Here is a 20,601-nt window from a genome sequence, read left to right on the forward strand (position 1 = left end):
TTTGCCTCATTAGTTCTTGAGGGAAACTTAGCTTTACCCCAGATATTCCAGCAATACTGTTCTTGAGGGAAAGACAGTAATTTATCTTCATTATTCAATAGAGAACATTTATTTCTGTATATACTGTATGTGTGTATGTATGTATGTATGTATGTACGTATATTCTTTTCAGTGGTTTTCTTTAGGAACAGGATTTAGTACCTCTGATTTTGTTCATTTGTGAGACAATTTGTAGCTGACCAGCATTCTGGGGACCTGCTGTTTCCACCTCATACACACCAGGATTACAGACCAGAGTCAGAGTGTGTACCTTGACAACTGTGTTATAATTGCTAAGCTCTTTGATTCTAGACTTCAGCCTTTGTCTCTTACTGGCTTTGTATGTAATTTTTCATTTCACAAAAATGAAGTATCTGCTCTGACCTGGGGTCATCCTTAATGTTTGTTACTCTCTTTGGAATTTAGACCAAGAAACTTAGAATTCCAATGAAACTCACTGTTTGGTTTGGTTTGGGTTTTTGTTTGTTTGTTTCTGGTTTTGTTGTTGTTGTTTTTGAAACAGGGTTTCTCTGTGTATCCTGGCTATCCTGGAACTTACTCTGTAGACCAGACTGGCCTTGAACTCAGAAATCCACCTGCCTCTGTCTCCCCTGTGCTGTGATTAAAGGTGTGTGCTTCCACTGCCTGGCCCTCACTGTTTTTAAATGGAAATATTGATAATGGGTATAAAATTAAACTTTGCTTTTTTCCTCTTTGTATATTTAGGCTGTAGCATCAAGTTGTTGGTCGGTGCTGAAACAGAAAAGGCAGCAGATGAAGGTAAAACTCCTTATGCCCCAGATTCCTCCCTTAGTACATTTCTGTTGCTGTAAAAAATACCTGCAGAGAGGGCTGGGGAGATGGCTCAGAGGTTAAGAGCACTGGCTCTTCTTCCAACAGTCAGTTCCCAGCAGCCATATGGTGGCTCACAACCATCTAATATAATGAGATCTGGTGCCCTCTTCTGGCTTTCAGGTGTACATACAGGCAGAACACAGTATGCATAATAAATAAATAAATCTTGGGCGGGGAGGGGGGGGACACACCTGCTTCAGAACAAAGAGGCCTGTGTGTAAAGAGGGATGTCAAAGGCAGCCTTGCTTTCTTTATTCAGTGCATCCTCACAGACCAGAGTGGTGGCTTCCTCAGGCAATAAAGGCACTGATTAGCCCATGGGGTTTCTAGATCTATGATGAACATTCCATCTTACCCACAAGGCACTGCTCTCACCTGCACTGGGTAAAGTGTATAAATGCTGCAGTGAGAGTGCCTAGGTTGAAATGTCACTTGGTTGAAATGTCACTAATAATATTATTGCTTAACCTCTCTGTGCCTTAATGTTTTCAACTTTGAGAAAAAGAATGACAATATTTCCTTTATACAATTTTTAGAAGATTTCGGTGTAAAGTGCTAAGGACTCAAATGTAGCTCAGTGGCCTTCAGTTGAGTTCCAACTACAAAAGTCCTAACGTCCAACAACAATAACAAAGCAGCAAAACGCTCAATGGAAAGTACTTAGTGTATTGTGTTGTGCAGTTACTGACTGTTACTGTATTATGTGCCCAGTAACCTGTCTTGTTTTACCATATCCATGTTTCTCAGTCTAACATTTGTGACACTGAGCCTGCAAGGCCAGTTTCTGTAGCATAGTCTATCCAGCATCCTCACTAGATGCTGTTAGAAATAATTCTAGGGACTCTATTTGCATAATTCTGCTTTTAAATTATTCCAGAAACCATACTATATCTGACTGTCCCTCTGTGTGTCTCTCTGTTTTTGTCTCTTTCTCTCTGGGAGTGGGTATGAGCTTGTGTGTATGTTTGAAATGAGTGGGTGGATGATTGTAAACATGTGTCTGTGTGTGTTTCTTCCTGCGTGTGGGTGCACAGGTATGCCACAATATCGCTGTGCAAGTTAGAGGACATTTAGGTATCAGACCACACGTTTCCAGCTTGTTGGACACAGGTTCTTTTTGCTGCTATGTAAGCCAGGCTAGCTGAAAGTTCTCCTGTCTCTTCTTCTAGTCTCCCCATAGGAACATGGTGGCATTGCAGATCTGAGTGCCGTGTGTCTGACTTTTGCGTGGGTTCTAAAGATCTGAATTCAGGTTGTCAGTCTTGCATGACAAGCTCTTTACCCACAGAGCCAAAAAACAAAAATCCTCAGTGGAAAGCTTCACTGGTGGAATGGATCAAATGGGAAAATGTCAAGACAAGGTAGAGGAACTAGACTAAAAGAAAGTCCAACATCAGCTTGGAAGAAGGGTTTCTTTGGCTTACACTTCCACATTAAAGTGCCTCAAAGAAATTCAAGGCAGGAACCTGGAAGCAGGGACTGAAGCAGAACTATGGAGGAACGTTGTTCACTGGCTTGTTCTTCCTGGCTTACTCAGCTTTCTTATATCATCCAGGACCATGTGCCTAGAGATGGCACCACCCATAGTGGCCTGGATCATTATCAAGAAAATGTCCCTCAGACTCACCTACAAGCAGTCTGGAGAGACAATCAGACTGTTAAGCTTCCCGCTTCCCAAATGGCTTTAGTTTGTGTCAGGTTAACAAAAAGCCAACCAGCACACTAAATACTGGAGCATGTGTGAATTCTAAGATACTGTGAGAAGAACAAACTTTTGAAACATGGAAGAAAAAATAGAAACCCAGGTTGAAGTCATGGAAAATATGTTCAACAAACTCATAAAAGAAAATTTCCCAAATTTTTGTTTGTAGGCATTTCCCAAGAGATGCCTATCAAGAATCAAAAGGTATACTGAATATCAAATGGTTGGGACCAGAAAAGGAATCGCCTTTGTCAAATAATAGTCAAAACAATAAATGTGCTGAATAAAGAAACAATATTGAAAGCTACAAGAAAGCAAAGGCCAAGTCACGTATAAAGTAAGGCCCATCAGAATAACAGCTATATTCACTTTTTAGTGGAGATTTTAAAAGCCGTAATGGCTCAAATGGATGTTCTACAAGTTCTGAAAGACCATAGTTGACATCCCTGACTACTGTACTCAGAAAAAAACAAAAAACAAATGACTATCAGTCATTCTCAAAGGAAAAAGAAAACTTTCTGTGGCACAAACAGATTAAAGGAGTTTATGACACCAAGTCAGATCCGTAGAGGACACTGGGAAAAATACTTTGCTCTTAAGACTAAGCACACCTAACCAGGTGTGCTGGTGCATGCCTGTAATCCCAGCCCTCAAGAAGGCAGAGGCAGGCACACCTCTGTGAGATGAGTTTAAGGCCAGCCTGGTCTACAAAGTGAGTCCAAGACAGCCAAGGCTACACAGAGAAACCCTGTCTCGAAAAAAGAAAAAGAGGAAAATCCATACCTTTTGAAGTAAAAGCATAGATTAACCTATGGAGTGCTACTTGTTTGGCTAGCTGCTTTGTTCCTGAGTGTTCAGCAAGAAGCATGCTTCAACACTGTGATAATGTCGCTCTCACAGTGCACAGGTTATCCAGACAAAATCAGCACAGGAGTGACTGGTGTCACAATCGAGGTGGATGTAAGAGACACAGAACACCCACCCAAACATTCAAAACATACCTACTCTACAGCAGTTGGAACTTTCTTCCAAACTGACAACATTAGCACACAAAGCAAGTGTCAACAAATTGAAATAACACTATATTCTCTCTGACCACAATGGGATAAAACAAGATGCCAAGAGCACTAGACAGTACTCAAATTCATGGACACTAAAGAACATGCTATGGAATGATGATTAGATCAAGGAAGACATTGAGAAAGAAAGTTTGAGGTTTGGGGTTTTGGTTTGTCTTTTTGTTTTTCGAGACAAGGCTTCTCCGTATAGCCTTGGATGTCCTGGATTCACTTTGTAAACCAGGCTGGCCTCGAACTCATATTGATCCTTCTGCCTCTGCCTCCCCATATATTGGGATTAAAGGCATGCACCACCGTGCCAAGCTAAGAAAGTAGTTTTTAATTAAAAAAAATGTTTCAATTATATTTATTCATTTTATATCATGTGAGTGTTGTGCCTGCATGTATGTCTGAGCGGCAATGTGTGCTTGGAGCCTACAGATGTCAGAAGAGAATATCAGATCCCTCTGAAACTGGAATTAGACATGGCTGTGAACTGCCCTACGGGTGCTGAGACTCAAACCCAGGTCCCCTGAAAGAGCAACCATTGCTCTTTACTGCTGAGCCATCTCTCCAGCCTAAAAAGGAAAATCTTAAGTTCCTAGAATTGAAATATATTGGAAATCTCTGGCTTTATAGTACTTAGTGCTTACACATACACACACACAGGTGGGGGAGGGAGCGATGTCAATCTTAGTAATAACTTAATGATGCATTTGAAGGCTTCAGAAAAATAGGACAGCCAGGCAGTGGTGCATACCTGTAACCGCAGCACTCAGGAGGCAGAGGCAGGTGGATCTCTGTAAGTTCATGGCCAACCTGGTTTACAATGTGAGTCCAGGACAGCCAAGGCTACACAAAGAAACCCTATTTTAAAAAACTAAAAAAAAGAAAAGAAAAGAAAAGTTGAACAGACAGTGCCCAATATCAGTTGATAGGAAAGGAGAATCCAAATAAAATAGAAACAAAAACAATTCAAAAGAATCAATGGAACAAAGTTTTTTTTTTTTTAGATGAACAAGATTGACAGACCTTTAGACAAATTAACCAAAAGAAAGATAAGACCCAAATTAATAAAGTTAGAAATGAAAAGGAAAACAAACATTGCAGCAAACACTGAGGAAAATCAGAGAATCCTAAGGATATAGTTAAAACCTATAATCTACTAACCTAGAAATTCAGTTATCAGTCCCTGGCTTAGAGTTTTTTTTCCCAAATGCAAATATATATACCAGTATTTCATAAGAAGAGTCAATCACATGACTAAGTTTAATAATATGGACTTTCTTAGTTAAAGGTTAGAATCCCAGCAAAAATAATTTGATACTTATTTATGTATGTTTATTTGTTTATAGGCAGGCTCTCCTATGCCACAGGCTGGCCTGGAGCTCTGTGTGTTGCCAGAACTGACCTAGGTTCCTAATCTTTTAGCTTCTACTGCCCATGTGCTAGGATTAGAGTCGCATCCACCACACCTGGCTCATAGGATGCTGGGTATCATACCCTGGGCCCTGCATGCTGGGCAAGCACTGTACTACTCCTCAAGCAGCCCTCATGCTTAATCATTTAAAAACCACTTCAGAAGGGCATTTTGGATACTACACTTGAGTCAGACTTTCAAATCATGAAAACAACAGTAGTCAGAATACCCTTAAAAATTACATGGAAGAGTACTGTAGCATTGTTAGGACTTGCTACAGCGTGATTTTTAGTAAGTAAAAGTTAAATGCAAAACCCAAGATGCTCTGTGGTGGTTCAACCGAGGATGGCCCCTATAGGCTCATGTATTTGCATGCTTAGTCCACAGTAGATGGACTGTTTGGGAAGGGTTAGAGGTGCGACTTGTCGGGAGTAGGTTGTCCTTGTTGGAAGAGATGTTCTAGGATTTTGAAAAATCCGAAATTTTTCTGGCTGGATGAGAAAGAGTCAGTGTATGTTTTTATGAGGCAAACTTGCCTTTTAGAAAGTGCTTCTCATCTGAAACTGCTGGCTAGAGTATGAAGCCCTCTGCCTCTTAGGTACTTTTCAGTTTATGTTCCCATGACGCTGTCTCGTGATGGAACCTTGGTCTGCTCCCAAGACTGCTGCCCACATAATGGCTAGCAGTTGATGTTTCATTACTAGAGAAAGTAGACCTAAGCAGATGAAAGTAAACTGATTCTCTTTTGCTTCCCAACAGATTTCAGATGGATTTTTCGCCCATTTCTATGCCATTTGTGAGCATATAAGCCCTGTCTTAGCCTGGGGCTTCTTGGGTCCTAGAAATTCTCTCTATGACTTATGTTGCTTCTTTAAGGTATGTCAGTCATTGGCTCATTGCTTGAAAAACAAAGTTGTTTACTTTTGTATAACATGACGTAAAAATCATGGAGTTAACAGATAGTGGCCTAATAAATGCCAATGTCTTGTGTATTTATTTTCCAGAATCAAGTTCTTTTCTTTCTCAAAGACATCTTTGACTTTGAGAAAGTGCGCTATTCAAGCATAGACACGTTGGCGGAGGACCTTATGCGTCTACTCATCCGCCGCACAGAACTGCTGGTTGCCTGCCTTGGTGCAGATGCCCTGAGGCATGCCACTACCTGTACTACTGGACACTGCCATGCCGTGCCCACAGCTCTGTTAGAAGCCAAAGTGCAATAAGTGCAGAAGAGCTTTGCAGATGCCATCAGGACTTTAGGAACTACTGACTTAGTGAGGTATGCCTCAGAACCCACAAAATTGATGATGTGGACTCAGGGAGGAAGAAAAAAAGTTCACAGAAGGTGATTGTACTGAGCTTATTCGGCAGCTCTGTCATTGAATCCACATGATGTATCCAGAGAGCTGTTTCAGTAATCTTTAGGTGATAGTTTAAGTTGTAAACTGTTACTTATGTTTTGGCTTTTGCTTGAATTGAAGCCAATGCTGTAGGAGTTAATTGTCTTCACACTATCTGGAATGTCCAGTATCATTCTCAGAACGTGTCTTGACACTTTGCTCCTTGAACATACACTAGCTCAAGATGATTGTGGTTCACATGTGATTTAACGACTTCTAGTGTCAATATACTTAACTTTGCCTGAAATGTGTTCATAACCATAGTTACTTCGCTGTTCAGTCGCGTGTAGGCAGTAGAGGTGTTTCACTGCGCTGTTCACCTGCTGCTTGTATATTTGCTTATGTATTTCAATCAAAAACTAGGATCACAGAGGGTTGGTGTACAGAACTCGGTGAAAACTGACCAGTTTATAGAGTACACCCTGTGGAGGGCTTGGTAGTTTCCGGAGTATGTTACGACCGTCCTGGAAGCGAGAGTACACTGAAGGATTTTTATCTTCTTATAAAATGGAGCATTTTCCCTCACAGGAATATTAAATTTGAAAATATAATTTGCCAAAAAAAATTAAAAATGTATCCTCACTTAACTGTAACTTTGAGGCTGGCTTAAGGCATTAAACTTCATAGAATAAGATAACTACCTTTCTGTTTCCACAAAACAAACCTGTAATCATCTATACAAAGCATTCAGCACACTAGAACTTTGACGTGTTATGAGCAAATTTTAAAACTATTCATACTTTGGGCTTGGGTTTTAAAGGAATTTTCCTCTCAGATATAGAACACAGATATTTTAAACGATATGGGAGTGTGTTTTATATCCTTAAGATATGCATATGAACAAGTGGGCTGTTACTATAAGTAAGCTTCAAAGTATATATTTTCAAGGCCTCATTAGTTTTGCTTTATCATGTTTTCACCAGTGGATCAGATTTGCTGTCCTCAAGTGGGCTTAAATTCACTTAAGAGTGAGTTATATAGAAGGATTTGAAATGTGTTTTTTTAAATGCATTTTTGGATTAAAGTGCCTAGATTAAGGTTATTGATGAGAAAGTAATAAGAAGTGAAAAGAAGTTTAATTTTTTAAGATTTTAAATGTATATATACATCAAAGTTATGTAAATTAATTACAAGATGTAAAAGTTAGACTTGTGCCATTTGTGTGTACAGGCTCTTAGGGCCTTAAATGTCTGTTTTAACTAGACAGCGCCTTGCCTTCTATATCATTTCTTGGTTTCCTGGTTTCCTAGTTTCCTACCCATGTCACAGTAGATGTTTTCACCTTCTGAGATGTCAGTAGATATGACACACTCGCGTGCCTGCACACGCCTGTTAGCACATAAGCAACACAGTTATGGATTTTATTGATTTATTCATTGGAGAGCTAAATGTTTCGTGCTGTGATTTTAATAAACAGCTGTAAGTGAGCTACCTTTTGGGGGAAAATACTCCTTGAAATAGTTTTGAAGAATTGCACTGTAAAACAGGAATGCTGCAAGGACGTGAGATAGCCTTGGTGGGTGGCCTTTCCGAAACGTGTTTCATTTCTCCCTGGTTTTGTGTTTGTTTGTTTTTTCAGACAGGCTTACTCTGTGTAGCTCTGTCCTGGAACACTTTGTAGAGCAGACTGGCCTTGAACTCACAGATACCCATCTGCCTCTGCCTCCATAGTTCTGGGATTAAAGGTGTGTACCACCACAACTGGCAGTTTCTCCCTGTTTTTCAACCTCAGTTAAAAAAAATAAAATAAGAGCTGGAGAGATGGCTCAGTGGTTAAGAGCATCATCCGCTCCTCCAAAGGACCCAGGTTCAATTCCCATTTCCACATGGCAGCTCAAAAACTGTAACACTAATTTCAGGGGATCTCACACCTTCAACACTAATGCATATAAAATTATATAAATCATTTAAAATATTTAAAAATAAAATAAAATGCCCACCTTCAAGAAAGGGTTGATTTGTCAAACTCAGTGCTTAAGTTTGATTAGTTTCTGGTGAGCTAATTAACTAGAATACTAACAAGATACTTTCTTTGTGGCCTTTGACAAAAGAGATAAGAATGACCAAATAGAATTTGGGAGCAATAAATGTAGGAGAAAAATATTTTGAGGAAGTGGGGTGTACCATTTTAAAGGAAAATGTCTTTTTAAAAAGAACATCTCTGACTTTTGAAAATATTTATGCTATACATACTAGTTTTTATTTGCCTTAAAATTAAACAAAGAAGCAGTGCTTTAAAAGATAAAAATACAGGATCAAACTAGGCTAGAGCCTATTAGGGAACAAAGAAAAGGTCAGCCTAATTGGACTCACGGCCTTGACTGAAGCTAGCCTGCACATGCAAGGTCTGAGCAGGCAGAGAGCGAGTCCTGAGAGAACGGCCTAGTCCTCTTTCCTGACGCAAAAAGGATAAACATTCAGCTGATTTCTTTTCCTTTATTTGTTTCTTTCTCTGTGTTCTTGTTCAACTAAAAAGATAGTATTTCTTCCCAAAGGTTAACAGCGTGTTCCTGAAATGTCAAAGCAGAGCTGTCTCTTTATAAGAAGCCATTTTTTAATTCTGTGAAAGTCAGCTCCAAAGAGCCGTATCTGTCGCCTGAAATAATACTCATCACTTGCATCTATTCACCATGATTCTGTCGGCTTGCTGAGTTAGCTGACTATAGAAAGTATTTACAGATGTTTCCTGGCTTCAACTTCCCGCAGTGAGCCTGGAAATGAGCAATGCCAGAGGAGGGCGCGCAGAGCGGTGGTCAGCTGCCCTGTGGCCTGTCATGACCAGAGCTGTCAGTTATGTTTATAACTCTTGTTTCTATTTTTAATATGAACATGGATTCAGAAATTAATTGGGCTGTAATTTCAAACTGACTATGAGAATTAGGCTGATTTAAAACCTGTAAAATTTTTAACTAAGAAATATGTATGTGAGAAGTAAATGTTTATATTATCTGTGATAAGTGAAAATAGGAAATGCTTTGTTCTTCATGATTATATCATTTTACTGTCTCCTTGACTGAGCTCAGCAAGTCTGTTTCTTCAGTGTGAAAACTAAACTCATTAATCTGTGTAAAGGTGAAGCGCCGCAAGAGCAGACAGCAGGGCTGGCCTCCAACAAGTGCTGGGTGGAGCGTGTTTCTGTTCCAGCCAGCTGAAGAAGTGATGGGATCCTAGTGATATGCTTCGTGCTTTAAGTAACGTTTTCTAGGACTCAACAAGTGCCTCAGCAGGCCTGCCCTTTGGCCTGAGGCCACACACGGAGGCAGAGACAGGCCACTCTAGCACTGACATCAAAAGTACAATATTGCTAAATATTTTCCTGTGCTAACATGGAAATAAAAACAGAATTATGGTGGATAAAGTTGCAGTACCCGTGCTTTGATTAAAATATTTCAGTGAGTAAGGCAGACAGAATAAGCTTATGAAGAGGATGTGTACCCATCCCTCTTCACCGGTGACTGCGTTTCTGTGCTGGAGGTTGAATAGGACACAATGCGTGTGAGGCAAACACTGTACCTGAGCTCTTCACCCAGCTCCTTGTGTTTGTTTGTTTGTGTTTTGTTTTGTTTTTTGAGACAGGGTTTCTCTGTGTCGCCTTGGCTGTCCTGGACTTTATAGACCAGGCTGGCCAGAACTCACAGTGATCCACCTGCCTCTTTCTCCCAGAGTGCTAGGATTACAGGCGTGTGCCACCAAGCCTAGCAGTCAGCTTCTAGTTTTTAAAGTTCCTTTTTCATTTGTTTGTGTGTTTTGTTGTGTGTTTGGTTTTTAAAGAGAGTCTATGTAGCCCAGGCTGGCTTCCAACCCTGGATTCTCTTGCCTCTACCTCCCAAGTGCCAGGACCACAGGCATGCACTAGCAGCCCTGTTTTCTTTTTAAACTTGTTAAGTATATGGATTGACGTGTATTCGGTGGTCAGGTCACAGAGCCATGAGCTGAGTGAGATGCAGGGCACATGGAGCTGTCCTGTATTGCCATCCAAGTTTCTCTTCCAGATGTCACTATCTGGCTTATTCTGTCATCTCTGTGTCCTCTCTGGTTCTCTACTTTAAGTACCTCACAAAATTCTGTTTTTAGTTTCCTTGTTTTTTTTTTCAAGACAGGGTTTCTCTGTGTCCTAGCTGTCCTGGAACTCACTCTATGTGGACCAGGCTGGCCTTGAACTCAGAGATCCACCTCTCTCTGCCTCTGGAGTGCCGGGATTAAAGGTGTGCACATCTTACAGAATTCTGACGAGTGTTTGAGAAGCCCCAGCCACAGCCCTTCATGTCAGTTACACTGTGGGGCTACATCCCTGCGGGGCCTCTAAACACCTTTATCTGCTGTTGTCCCTGCGCTTCGCTCTGTGTGGTTGTCCCCACCCCCTTCACAAACACTTGTCCCTGTGCCATCCTCCCTGTGGCTCTGACACAGCTTTTGACATTTTTTTTTCATGTTTTCTGTATTCTTTAATATTTTACCATGCCATTTCTTTCCATTTGGTCCCTTGTTCTGCTGCAGCTGGCTTTGATCTGCTCTACAGATTTTGGGGCCTCTTAGACTCTTTGGCTTTTTGTACATCAAAAAAACAAAAACCATCCAGTAACCTTCATCATTTGGGCAAGGAAAGACTGGGTTTCAGCACAGCAAGAAAGAGCATGCCTTCCTGATGGCACTTTTTATCCTTGACTTAAAAGCCATAGCAACATCAGACAGCACTGGGCACCCTGCCTCTGACTGTCTGTCACCAAAAGCTTTCTCCGGCTCTCTATATAGGAAGTTTCAGACCCTTGTAATTCGTGGTTTGAGATACTGCAGTGCCCGGACACAGAGAGCCACTTCCCATGTACAGCATGCCTTGCTCCCCAAAGGTTCTTGTGCTGGAACCATCCCTCCTGTGGCTCTGTGGAGATGGGTGGTGGAACCTTCAGTTGGGTCTCACAGAAAGCCAGGAGGTTTGTTCTCTGCCCTCTGGGGTTCATTGCTTCCTGCAGGGCCTGTTCAGCGAGGTGCCCTCTGATACAGTAGGCATCCTCACCTCCCTGCCACTGCTAGCCAAGCTCCCAGGTTCATGAGCCAAATAAATCATTAAAAATGTTACCACACAGCAAGTGTCCGTGATAGCGACACAAAATAGTGGGGGCTGGGAGATTTGCTAACTCAGGCAGACCTATTCAGTAGTCTCTGGCCATTGCTGGCTATTGACAGGTGCCCATAATCCTTCCTGACGTGGCTCTCTTCACAGCTTCTTTGGGTGTTTTAAAACTTGGAAGTAGCTACTTCCTGATAGAACAGAAGAAATAAAATATAAATAAATTATACAAAAGTAAAGTAGCAATTTTAGCTTAGTTTTAGTTTAGTTTTGTTTTATTGAGACAGTCTTCAACGTGTAGCCCCGGCAGGCCTGGAACGCGCTATATAGACTTGGCTAGGCGCAAACTTACAGAGGTTCACCTGCCTCTGCCTCCCAGGCGTTGGGATTAATTTTAAATGAGTAAATATACATTCTTCTTGAGTCTTTTGTTATGACTTCAAGACTGTTAGTCTTAGTCAGAGCATAGGTCCATGCTGTTCTGGAAGCTTTTGTTGCATAAGCTACACTTCTTTTCAGTGATCATTGGGAGTTTCAGAACTTAAAAAGATAGAGTTATGTTCAGGATCTCACATACGCTAAGGATGTGCTCCATCCATGTCATCTTGCTCTGTGCAAGTCCCTAGCTTTTCTCTCTCTTTTTCAGTTTTAGTGGGGCCTCACTATGGAGCCCAGGCTGGCCTGGAACTCATGGAGACCAAGCTGTGATGTTTGACTGCCTGTGTCTCTGCAGTACACTTGTCCCATACCCAGTATCTCTTACTTGTTTGTTGCTGTTGTTTGTTTTTGAAATTGCATTTTAATTATAGCATCACTCTTCCCTTTCCTCCCTACAGACCTTTCACATGTCCCTCTCTGTGCCTTCAAATTCATGGCCTCTTTTGTATCAATTGTTATTGCATGCATATGTATATTTGTATATTCCTATGTATGTTCCTAAATATAACTCGTTGAGTCTATATGTTACTTGTGTGTATGTTTTCAGGGTCCATAGCTGTTTAGCACTAGACAACCAGTTGCATCCCTTACTTTTAAAGGTGAAAAATCCCTAGAAATATGAAGAGCAATGACTGCAGACCCAGCGCCCAGGATTTTACATTTGTTTTCTTCATGATTGATGGTTAAGTTTTATAAGCTATTGGCCTTTGCCGGTTGGTTTCAAACCCTTCGCTTTGTTTCTGTGTTCATTGTTAAAGTGTTTGTCTAATCTGAAAGGAGGCTGAAGGTACGACTTAGTGGTAGCACACTGAGTCCACTCAGGGTCCCAGGTTTGAAATCCATAAAATACAACCAAGTCAGGTTGAGAACACACCAACTGATTCATGATACCTGCAACAGGAATTCATACACAGGTTTGCAAAGCTTGAGTTTCTACTAATGGCAGATTTAGATGGCAATACTTAACCCACCTTGACCTCTGCCGGCTGTTGAATGTCACCAGTCTTTCCCACCAGAATGTGTCTGCTTCTAGAAGGTCACTGAACTCTGTGTGTGTGTGCCGGGCAGTTTGTTCACAAAAGCCTTCGAGATCCACCTGGAGCCACGCCAGGCACTTCTCTCCCCCTCTCCATCCACCAAACCATCTACCCTCTCATCCTGCTTCTGCACACCCTCTCAGTCTGTCTCCTGCTTCCTCCCTGAACCCATTGTCTATGACACTTGAGCCAAAGCTGCAGACTAGTCATAGCATGCCATGCTTTGTTCAAGACCCACCGGTGCCGCCTGCCCTAGAGTCAAATCAAAACCCATGTAGCGCCGTGCAAAAGCTTCTGTCTGTCTGTCCTGTCCACCTCCTGTATTTAACCCTCCGTGTCCTACCCTTCACCCTCACAAGCCTCCTTGCTTTTTCTAGCACGTGTTAGGCTCCTTTCTGTGGACCAGCTCTTCCCCAGGTAGCCATGTCTCACAGTCTTTGCATAGCATACGGCCTCCTGTGGGGCAGATGGGGCTCTCTTCATTCATGTAAATTGTATGGGCACTGAGTCCTCTGTGGAGATAAATGGTGGTAGAGCCTCTAAGATCTTTCAGGAAGAGGCTGCTTGGGCTGAGGAGAGAGCTCAGTAAGGAAAATGATTGCCTTGCAGCCAGGAGAACCCAAGATCAAGCCTCATCACCCACACATAGGAACTTTGGCATGGCGGTGCTCACATGTTGGGGAGGAGGGAAGGGAGGGCACCAGGGGCTGGCTGCCCAGCCAGTCTAACATACTTGGGAGCTCCAGGCCAGAGAGACTCAAAAAAGTGAATGGTCTTCCTAAGCAAATGCCAGATGGAGAGGAATTTTAATTCAGAACATGGCTGCTCTGGCAAGGGATCACATCCAAAGACCTAGGTCTGTGTGATCCAGTTAGCATACAGATGGGCCCTTAGTACACATCTTTAATCCTTCTGGCTGGAGTTTAGTATATACCTTCAACCCCAAACAATGTTGAGGGACAGACAAAGGTGACGAATCATAGAATTGACAGAATGAGTCAGAGATAGGATACACCCAGCTCAGGAGAGCAGACAGGAAAGAAGCTACTTAAGAGCAGCACGGAGACAGTGGGTTGCTCGTGGAGACAGTACTGTAGAGTTTGGAAGGGCAGGCCAGTTCATTTGAGCGCAGTTGGGTTCATGCAGTTCAGCTCATGATGTTCAGGGCCAGCTTTTCCAAGTAGAGCAGTTCACTGAGGAGTCTATGGAGAAGCCGATTTGAGTCAGTAAGCTTGGAGAAGAGTTTTGAGCCAGACAGTTGAGTTGAACCACAGTTCAGAAAGAACTAGAAAGGATGGGCTTATTCAGCAGTAAGTCTCAGAGGCTGAGAACATTCTAGGCCTAGGTTAGCAGACAGAGGCTGGAAGCCGAAACTTTCAGGGTCCAGGGGTCAGAAGACTGGATTGTACAGAGGCTTGAAGCTTCTAGCCCTTGGCCTAGGGATAGTTAGGTAGAAACTCTCTAGGCTCAGCCCAAGCCATGTGTTCATAGAGCTTCAGTATGGCTCTCATTTCAACCCCTCTTCTGAGGAAATAAAAATGAGGTATCCTCTGGCCTTCATCCACACCTTCATCCACATACATAGCAGCACATTCATGCATGCAAAACAAAACAGTTGGGATCTAAAAGAATTACTGGCCTCCTACGCTTTCCTGTCTCTGTGTGATCTCTCTCAGTAATTCCAGGCCAGTGTGTGCCACCTGAAGCAATGTCCACATCAGACCCAACCTGATCCCACCATCATATTCTAGAATTATGATCAAAATAAACCACACGTTAGGTACAGCCTCAGACGCTTTGTTATAGTAACAGAAACACTGATATAGTCCCTCATTTCCCCCCAAGACTTCTCACATGAGATTTTCCATGCTTGGCATCACTAAGCACAGCCATAAGTCACCTGTACGCTCACCCTCCTTCCATGGGACTCCGTGTTCCTTGAGAGCAGGAGTGCCGTCATGGCTTGATGTCTGCAGCCGATTCTGTGGGATGCATGATGACATGCTGGGAGAACAAGGCAGCCTTTCGGGGCCTGTGTCACATCCGCCTTTTCTCTGCTGCATGAAATACAGTATAAGGAACAAAGTGCTTAGCACCAGTTACAGTCCATCATTTTGGGGTAGTGATAGTCACATGCACAGTCAAAGCAGAGAACGGGGGGGGGATATGTGTGGGGCACGCCTTTAATCCCAGCAGAGGCCAGCCTGGGCTACATATCCAGTTCCAGGCCATTTAAGGTCCCAGAGTTAGACCCTCTTTAAAAAAAGGCCGAGTAGGTGGGTGCCTGCAGATAGTCTACTCATTTCCTCTTATACAGTCCAGGGCTCAGCCCCAGGACGTAGCACAGCCCACCTTGATTTGCTTCTTCCCACCTAAAGTGGCCCAATTAAGAAACTCACAGCCGCTGGGTCCCCTGCGGACTACCTAGACATTCCATCCTTGAGACTTCCCTGGTGATTCTACAGCAGCGGCTCTCAACCTTCCAGACGCTCGACCCTTTACTACAGTTCCTCAGGCTGTGGACCCTCCCAACCTTATAACTATTTTCTTTATTACCTCATAACTGTAACTTTTCTACTGTTACGAATTGTAATGTAAATATCTGTGTTTTCTGATAATCTTAGGCGACCCTCCAAAGGGGTCGCGACCCACAGGTTGAGAGGCCCTGTTCCAGAGCGGTCCATGACTATTAACCTACCTTTGGCACCTCAGGAGAAAACAGAAAGCTTTGCATGATCTGATGAGGCTATTGGGAAGAAACACAAAATCTCATCCACTAAAAATCGGAATAATGATACAATGATAGCTTAAGTATTCAGTGAGTAAAAGACCTCTCATTGAGGGGTGTAAGGAGAGTGGGAGGGGGCTTCTCGGAAAATGCAACATTCAAACGGAGGGCTAAAGGTGGGCTCAGAGGGTGAAAGTGTCTTACAGGGAGCTTGTGTGAGCTGGGGAGAGTCCCATGGCCTGAACTGGTTGAGGGTTGAAGGCCTCTTGCCAAAGTTGCCCTCCTGGTGGTAGGGATGAGATTGCAAACGGCTCTGTTTCCAGAGTGAGAGACATCACTCGCACGTTGATCTGCAGGTGGTGAAATCAGCCTTGGTTCCTTTGTCCCTGGACCACTACCTCGATGCCTCCGAGTTCCTCCCCTGAGGGATTTCTGAGAGAAGCCCACGGAAGCCCAGGCTGTCCTCACACTCTCTGCCCTGAAGGTCTTGCCTTCGCTAAGTGCTGGGATGGAGCACCATACCGGGAAAGTTGTTTCATTTATGATGGGTTTTGTCTGGTTGGTTGTTTTGGTTTTTCCAGACAGGGTTTCTCTGTGTAACAGCCCTGGCTGTCCTGAAACTTGCTGGCCTGGAACTCACAGAGATCCACCTGCCTCTGCCTCCCGAGTGCTGGCGATCACAGGTGTGCGGCAGCACACCCAGCCCATTAATATTGTTTGTTTTTTGTGTCACTGGGGCCTGGGTGACACAAACGCGCTCCTCACAGAGCTGTGTGCTCCCAGGTTCGGTTTGTTTTTGATGCAGTGGTAACTGGGGGGGGGGGGGGGGGGGGCTCTCCTTATCCAAACGGGCATCAGGTGGGCTTGGCTTTCACTGTCAAATGTGGTTTTCCGGGCCTGCCTACCACTCGCAAAGTGCTTATGGATGCTGAGGAAGAGGAGAGGTGGATTGCTGTCAGCTAAGAGAAGGTGAGCCCTGACGCCTGGAACCTTATCCCGCGTCTTTTCTTATTCAGCGTCTTTTCCAGTTACCTCTCCTCAGAGTTAGGAGCAACACATGGACGCATGGTTTTCGCACGGCCGTCCCCTTCCCTCAACAGAAAAGGGGCAGTGGGCCAGTGGGTTTTTATGGGCCACTAGGGCAGGCAGAGGAGCCGGGACAGCGGGCTGGTGGGCTTTTAGAGCCACTAGGGCAGGCAGAGGGGCCGGGGCAGCGGGCTGGTGGGCTTTTAGGGCCACTAGGACAGGTAGAGGAGCCAGGACAGCAGGCCAGCCGCTTGCCGAGAGGGCAGCATTCAGTGGCAGCCACCGCCCCCTGCTCTCTGGGTGACTGTCCACCGCCCCCTGCTCTCTGGGTGACTGTCCACGCCCCTGGCAGGGCTGCGGTGGGGGCAGGGGCCGGGCCGCGCGTCCCGGAACAGCTGCGGCGGCGCAGGGCCCGTGTGGAATGCGGGAGCGGGCTGCGCACCAGGACTTTTATGGAAACTTGCTGCCGGCGCGCGGCGGCCAGAGGGCTCGGGGCGGCTGGGGCGGCGTGGACAGCGCAGAGCCGGACGCGCGGCGCGGAGCAGCAGCGGGTAGGAGCGGGGGCTCAGGGACGCGGGGGGCTCCGGGACGCGGCGGGGAGGGCTGGCAGCTCTCGGCCCGGCCCGCGTGGGTCCCCGGCCAGGCCCTGGTGCTTCTGCTGCACCTGCATCCGGGCTGCTGAGTTTGGGGGAAAGTGTTGAGGGAGGGGGTCTAGTGTGTGTCCACCCCTCCGCCGGGGACCCCCAGGGTCTGAGCGGGTGAGTTCACTGTGGCACCGGACACGTGCCCGCTGCGGACTCCGCTAGCAGTGCCTGTGATTTTAAAGAATCGCTCATGGGTCCCTGTGGAAGCTGAGGAAAGAGGGATTTGATAGCCTGTCATGCCCGCTCGCCAAATTGCTCCCCAAAGCCAAGACTGGGATATGCCCGGAGCTCTGGTGAAGCTATGCTCTGAGTGAAGACAGCGTATGAATAAATTGTGAGATGTTCAAATGCAGTGCATTCATATATATATATATATACATACATATACATATATATATATATGTTTATACACACATACATACTCTCACGCATGTATGTGTGTGTGAATGAAAACGATCAAGTTGAGGGATTAGGTGATTGCTCGTGGCTTTGAGATGTGCGTTTTATTTTTAAGGCCACAATGTGGACACGGAGTTGAGCGCAGATAACGTGGTAAAAATAGCCTATGGAATGCCCTCACAAAGTGGCTGCCCTTGGAAAAGACAAGCAGGCAGAAAAAAGAAGTCCCACTAAGAAATCAGCTCTCTGACCAAAGCGTCAGACATGCCATTCATCAGCCAAATTTGTACAGCAACGGCCCATTGCCGGGAGTCTCAGCGGAAGCGTGTCGTGGGTATCGTGATGAAACGAACTCAAGTTTTTAGTCGTGGTCACACGATATTCAGCGAACTACATAAATTCCCCCCAATATTTTTTTTATAGATTGAATTGCTGCTGTAAAAAAAAAATTCAAACTGCATGTCTCTGACTTTTCTTGGGTTTTGGGGTGTTTGGGGGAAGTGCATAATTAACTGGAGGAAAGGCGTGCTTTTTGCGTGGTGGCGTTGTAGTGTAAACACTTTATTTGTATGTAGTTGGTGCTTGCTAGGCAAGCTCTTTGCCACCGAGTTGTTTCATATCCATCTTATTAGGCTGTCCAAGCCATCCTTGAGCTCACTCTGGTAACACAGACAGGCAAGACTGTGAACCCCCTATACCTGCCCCCAGAGCAGTTGGAATTACAGGCCATCACTCTCGGGCTCAGCTCAGGATTCAGTCTCAGATGCTTCTGAGGAATCATTTAAAGAGAAACGTGTAAAATTGTATATTTTACCTGCAACAATTGACTTGGAGAGAATAATGAAAAAAAATTGCAGCAAAATTATTTTAAATCTAGTTTTCCTTCCTGCAGCTTTTCCAGCGATGCTGAGCGGGGAACAATTTTTCCTGCTTACCTTAAAATGAAATCTGTGCTATTTTAGAAATTTTGTCATGTAAGGCTGATCATTGTCAAAATGTATGTCATCTTGAGAAGACTATATTTAGCATCAGCCAGGGAACATATTATCTGGGTTTGAAATTTCTTTTGAGGCTTCAGGTTGGGGCTTCATTTGTGAACAGCATGAAAACTGTATGTGTACATTTGTAGAGAGTAACTGGATATTTAATTTGATTAGAACACAAGTGCCTGGAATGATAAGCTCCATTTATGAGGATAAAGCTCTATTATCTTTGAAAACCCTAAAAGAATAAAAGTATTTGAAAACTCTGTTATAGGTGCCTGTGAGGATGAAGACAGAGTGACTGAATCGGTGGAACACATGGCATACATCTGCACGTGTTTCCCAAAGTCTCTTGGGCGTCTTTTCATTATGTAGCCATACACAAAGCATCTCGGTTTCCTTTATTCACCTCCCAACAACTGCATATATCCCTATCCTTATCTGAACACTCTGGTCCTCTGGTCAGTTGTGTAGTTTCTTTCCTGGTCTTTCTTCTGGTTTTATAAATAGTTACATAGTTCGTACATGTAAATTGCCTTTAAATATTCATTGTGTACTGTGGCTTTTTTATGGTTGTGTATTTTTTTGTCTATGTTTTGACTATGTGTGTGTGTGTATTTGCAATGTCCACACAGGCCAGGAGAGGGCGACAAAACCCCTGGAAGTGATCTTCCCCAACAGCACCATGTGCTCTTGACTGCTGAGCTACCTCTTCAGCTCCTTCAGCATACATTTCGGCAATGGTGTTAGTGTAGGTATGGAAAGCAGGGCCTTGTACCTCCATGGGCTGTACCTGGCTGCTGCCTGTGGCAGTGTGCTTTCTACACTTTTGAATGGGTGGATTTAAACTGGGAAATGTTAATTACACATAATTTGTATCATAAAACGCACACACACACAGATTGAAAACAATGAGGGGAGCTATGCATAGTGGCACTCCAGAGTCAGAAGCAGGTGGATCTCTGTGAGTTTGAGGCACAGGAATAACTAGTCCCTCAATAGCCAGGATACATAATACATTGCCTCAAAACAAAAACAAAAAGTCTTTCTTATATTTTGGCTCAGTGGTTAAGAACACTGGCTGCTCTTCCATAGGTCCTGAGTTCAACTCCCAGCAATCACATGGTGGCTCACGACCATTAGTAATAGAATCCAATTCCCTCTTAACAAAACAACAACAACAACAAACAACAACATACAACGACAAAAAGTCCTTCTTAGGTAGTGTCACTAGTGTAGAAAGAGGAAATTAGCAGGGCTGGAGAGATGGCTCAGAGGTTAAGAACACTGGCTGTTCTTCCAGAGGTCCTGAGTTCAATTCCCAGTAACCACATGGTGGCTCATAACCATCTATAATGAGATCTGGTATGCAGGCAAAATGCCATATAAATAATAAATAAATCTTGGGGGAAAAAAGAGGAAATTAGCATTAGCTAATTAGCTGTTAGTGTCAGCTTGTCACCCAGAGCAGGAAGATGACCATGAATTGATGACTAAAATAGACTGAATGATTTTAACTGTGAAACTTAGAAAGCTTGGGAGGAGCTTTATTTTTAGGAGTGTTTTCTGGTTTTTTGTGGCTTCTAGGGCTTGCCTATTGGCTCAGCTTTGTCAACTTGACATAGTTATCTGAGAGGAAAGCCTAGATTAGGTTGGCCTGTGGGGATGTCTGTGGGTAATTATCTTGTTCACTGATGCTCAAGGGCCCAGCCCATTCAGGCAGCAGCATCCTTAGGCAGATGGTCCTAGGCTGTGTAAGAAAGTTAGTTGAGCTTTAGCACCTACAGGTTCCTGCCCTGACTTC

General features: G+C 44.0%; 2 protein-coding genes across 8 annotated transcripts in view; both read left to right on the forward strand.

The window, feature by feature from the left end:
- Positions 1-9,832, forward strand: part of Miga1 (mitoguardin 1) — a 55,405-nt gene extending 45,573 nt beyond the window's left edge. For all 4 annotated transcript variants that reach the window (XM_021649633.2, XM_060392483.1, XM_060392484.1 and 1 more), the window contains exons 14-16: positions 766-819; positions 5,834-5,950; positions 6,079-9,832. In XM_021649633.2, the coding sequence (XP_021505308.1) occupies positions 766-819; positions 5,834-5,950; positions 6,079-6,297 (390 nt within the window). In that variant the 3' untranslated portion in view covers positions 6,298-9,832. The remainder of the gene's footprint in view (positions 1-765; positions 820-5,833; positions 5,951-6,078) is intronic.
- A 7,278-nt stretch (positions 9,833-17,110) lies between these two features.
- The window catches only part of Nexn (nexilin F-actin binding protein), a 29,262-nt gene continuing 25,771 nt past the window's right edge, over positions 17,111-20,601 (forward strand). Inside the window, exon 1 of one of the 4 annotated variants that reach the window (XM_060392488.1) lies at positions 17,111-17,322. In XM_060392488.1, the coding sequence (XP_060248471.1) occupies positions 17,193-17,322 (130 nt within the window). In that variant the 5' untranslated portion in view covers positions 17,111-17,192. The remainder of the gene's footprint in view (positions 17,323-20,601) is intronic. The other 3 variants (XM_060392491.1, XM_021649608.2, XM_060392490.1) reach the window with 3 other exon arrangements.

Source organism: Meriones unguiculatus, chromosome 10 (genome assembly GCF_030254825.1).
Source record: "Meriones unguiculatus strain TT.TT164.6M chromosome 10, Bangor_MerUng_6.1, whole genome shotgun sequence".
Taxonomy (NCBI): Eukaryota; Metazoa; Chordata; class Mammalia; order Rodentia; family Muridae; genus Meriones; species Meriones unguiculatus.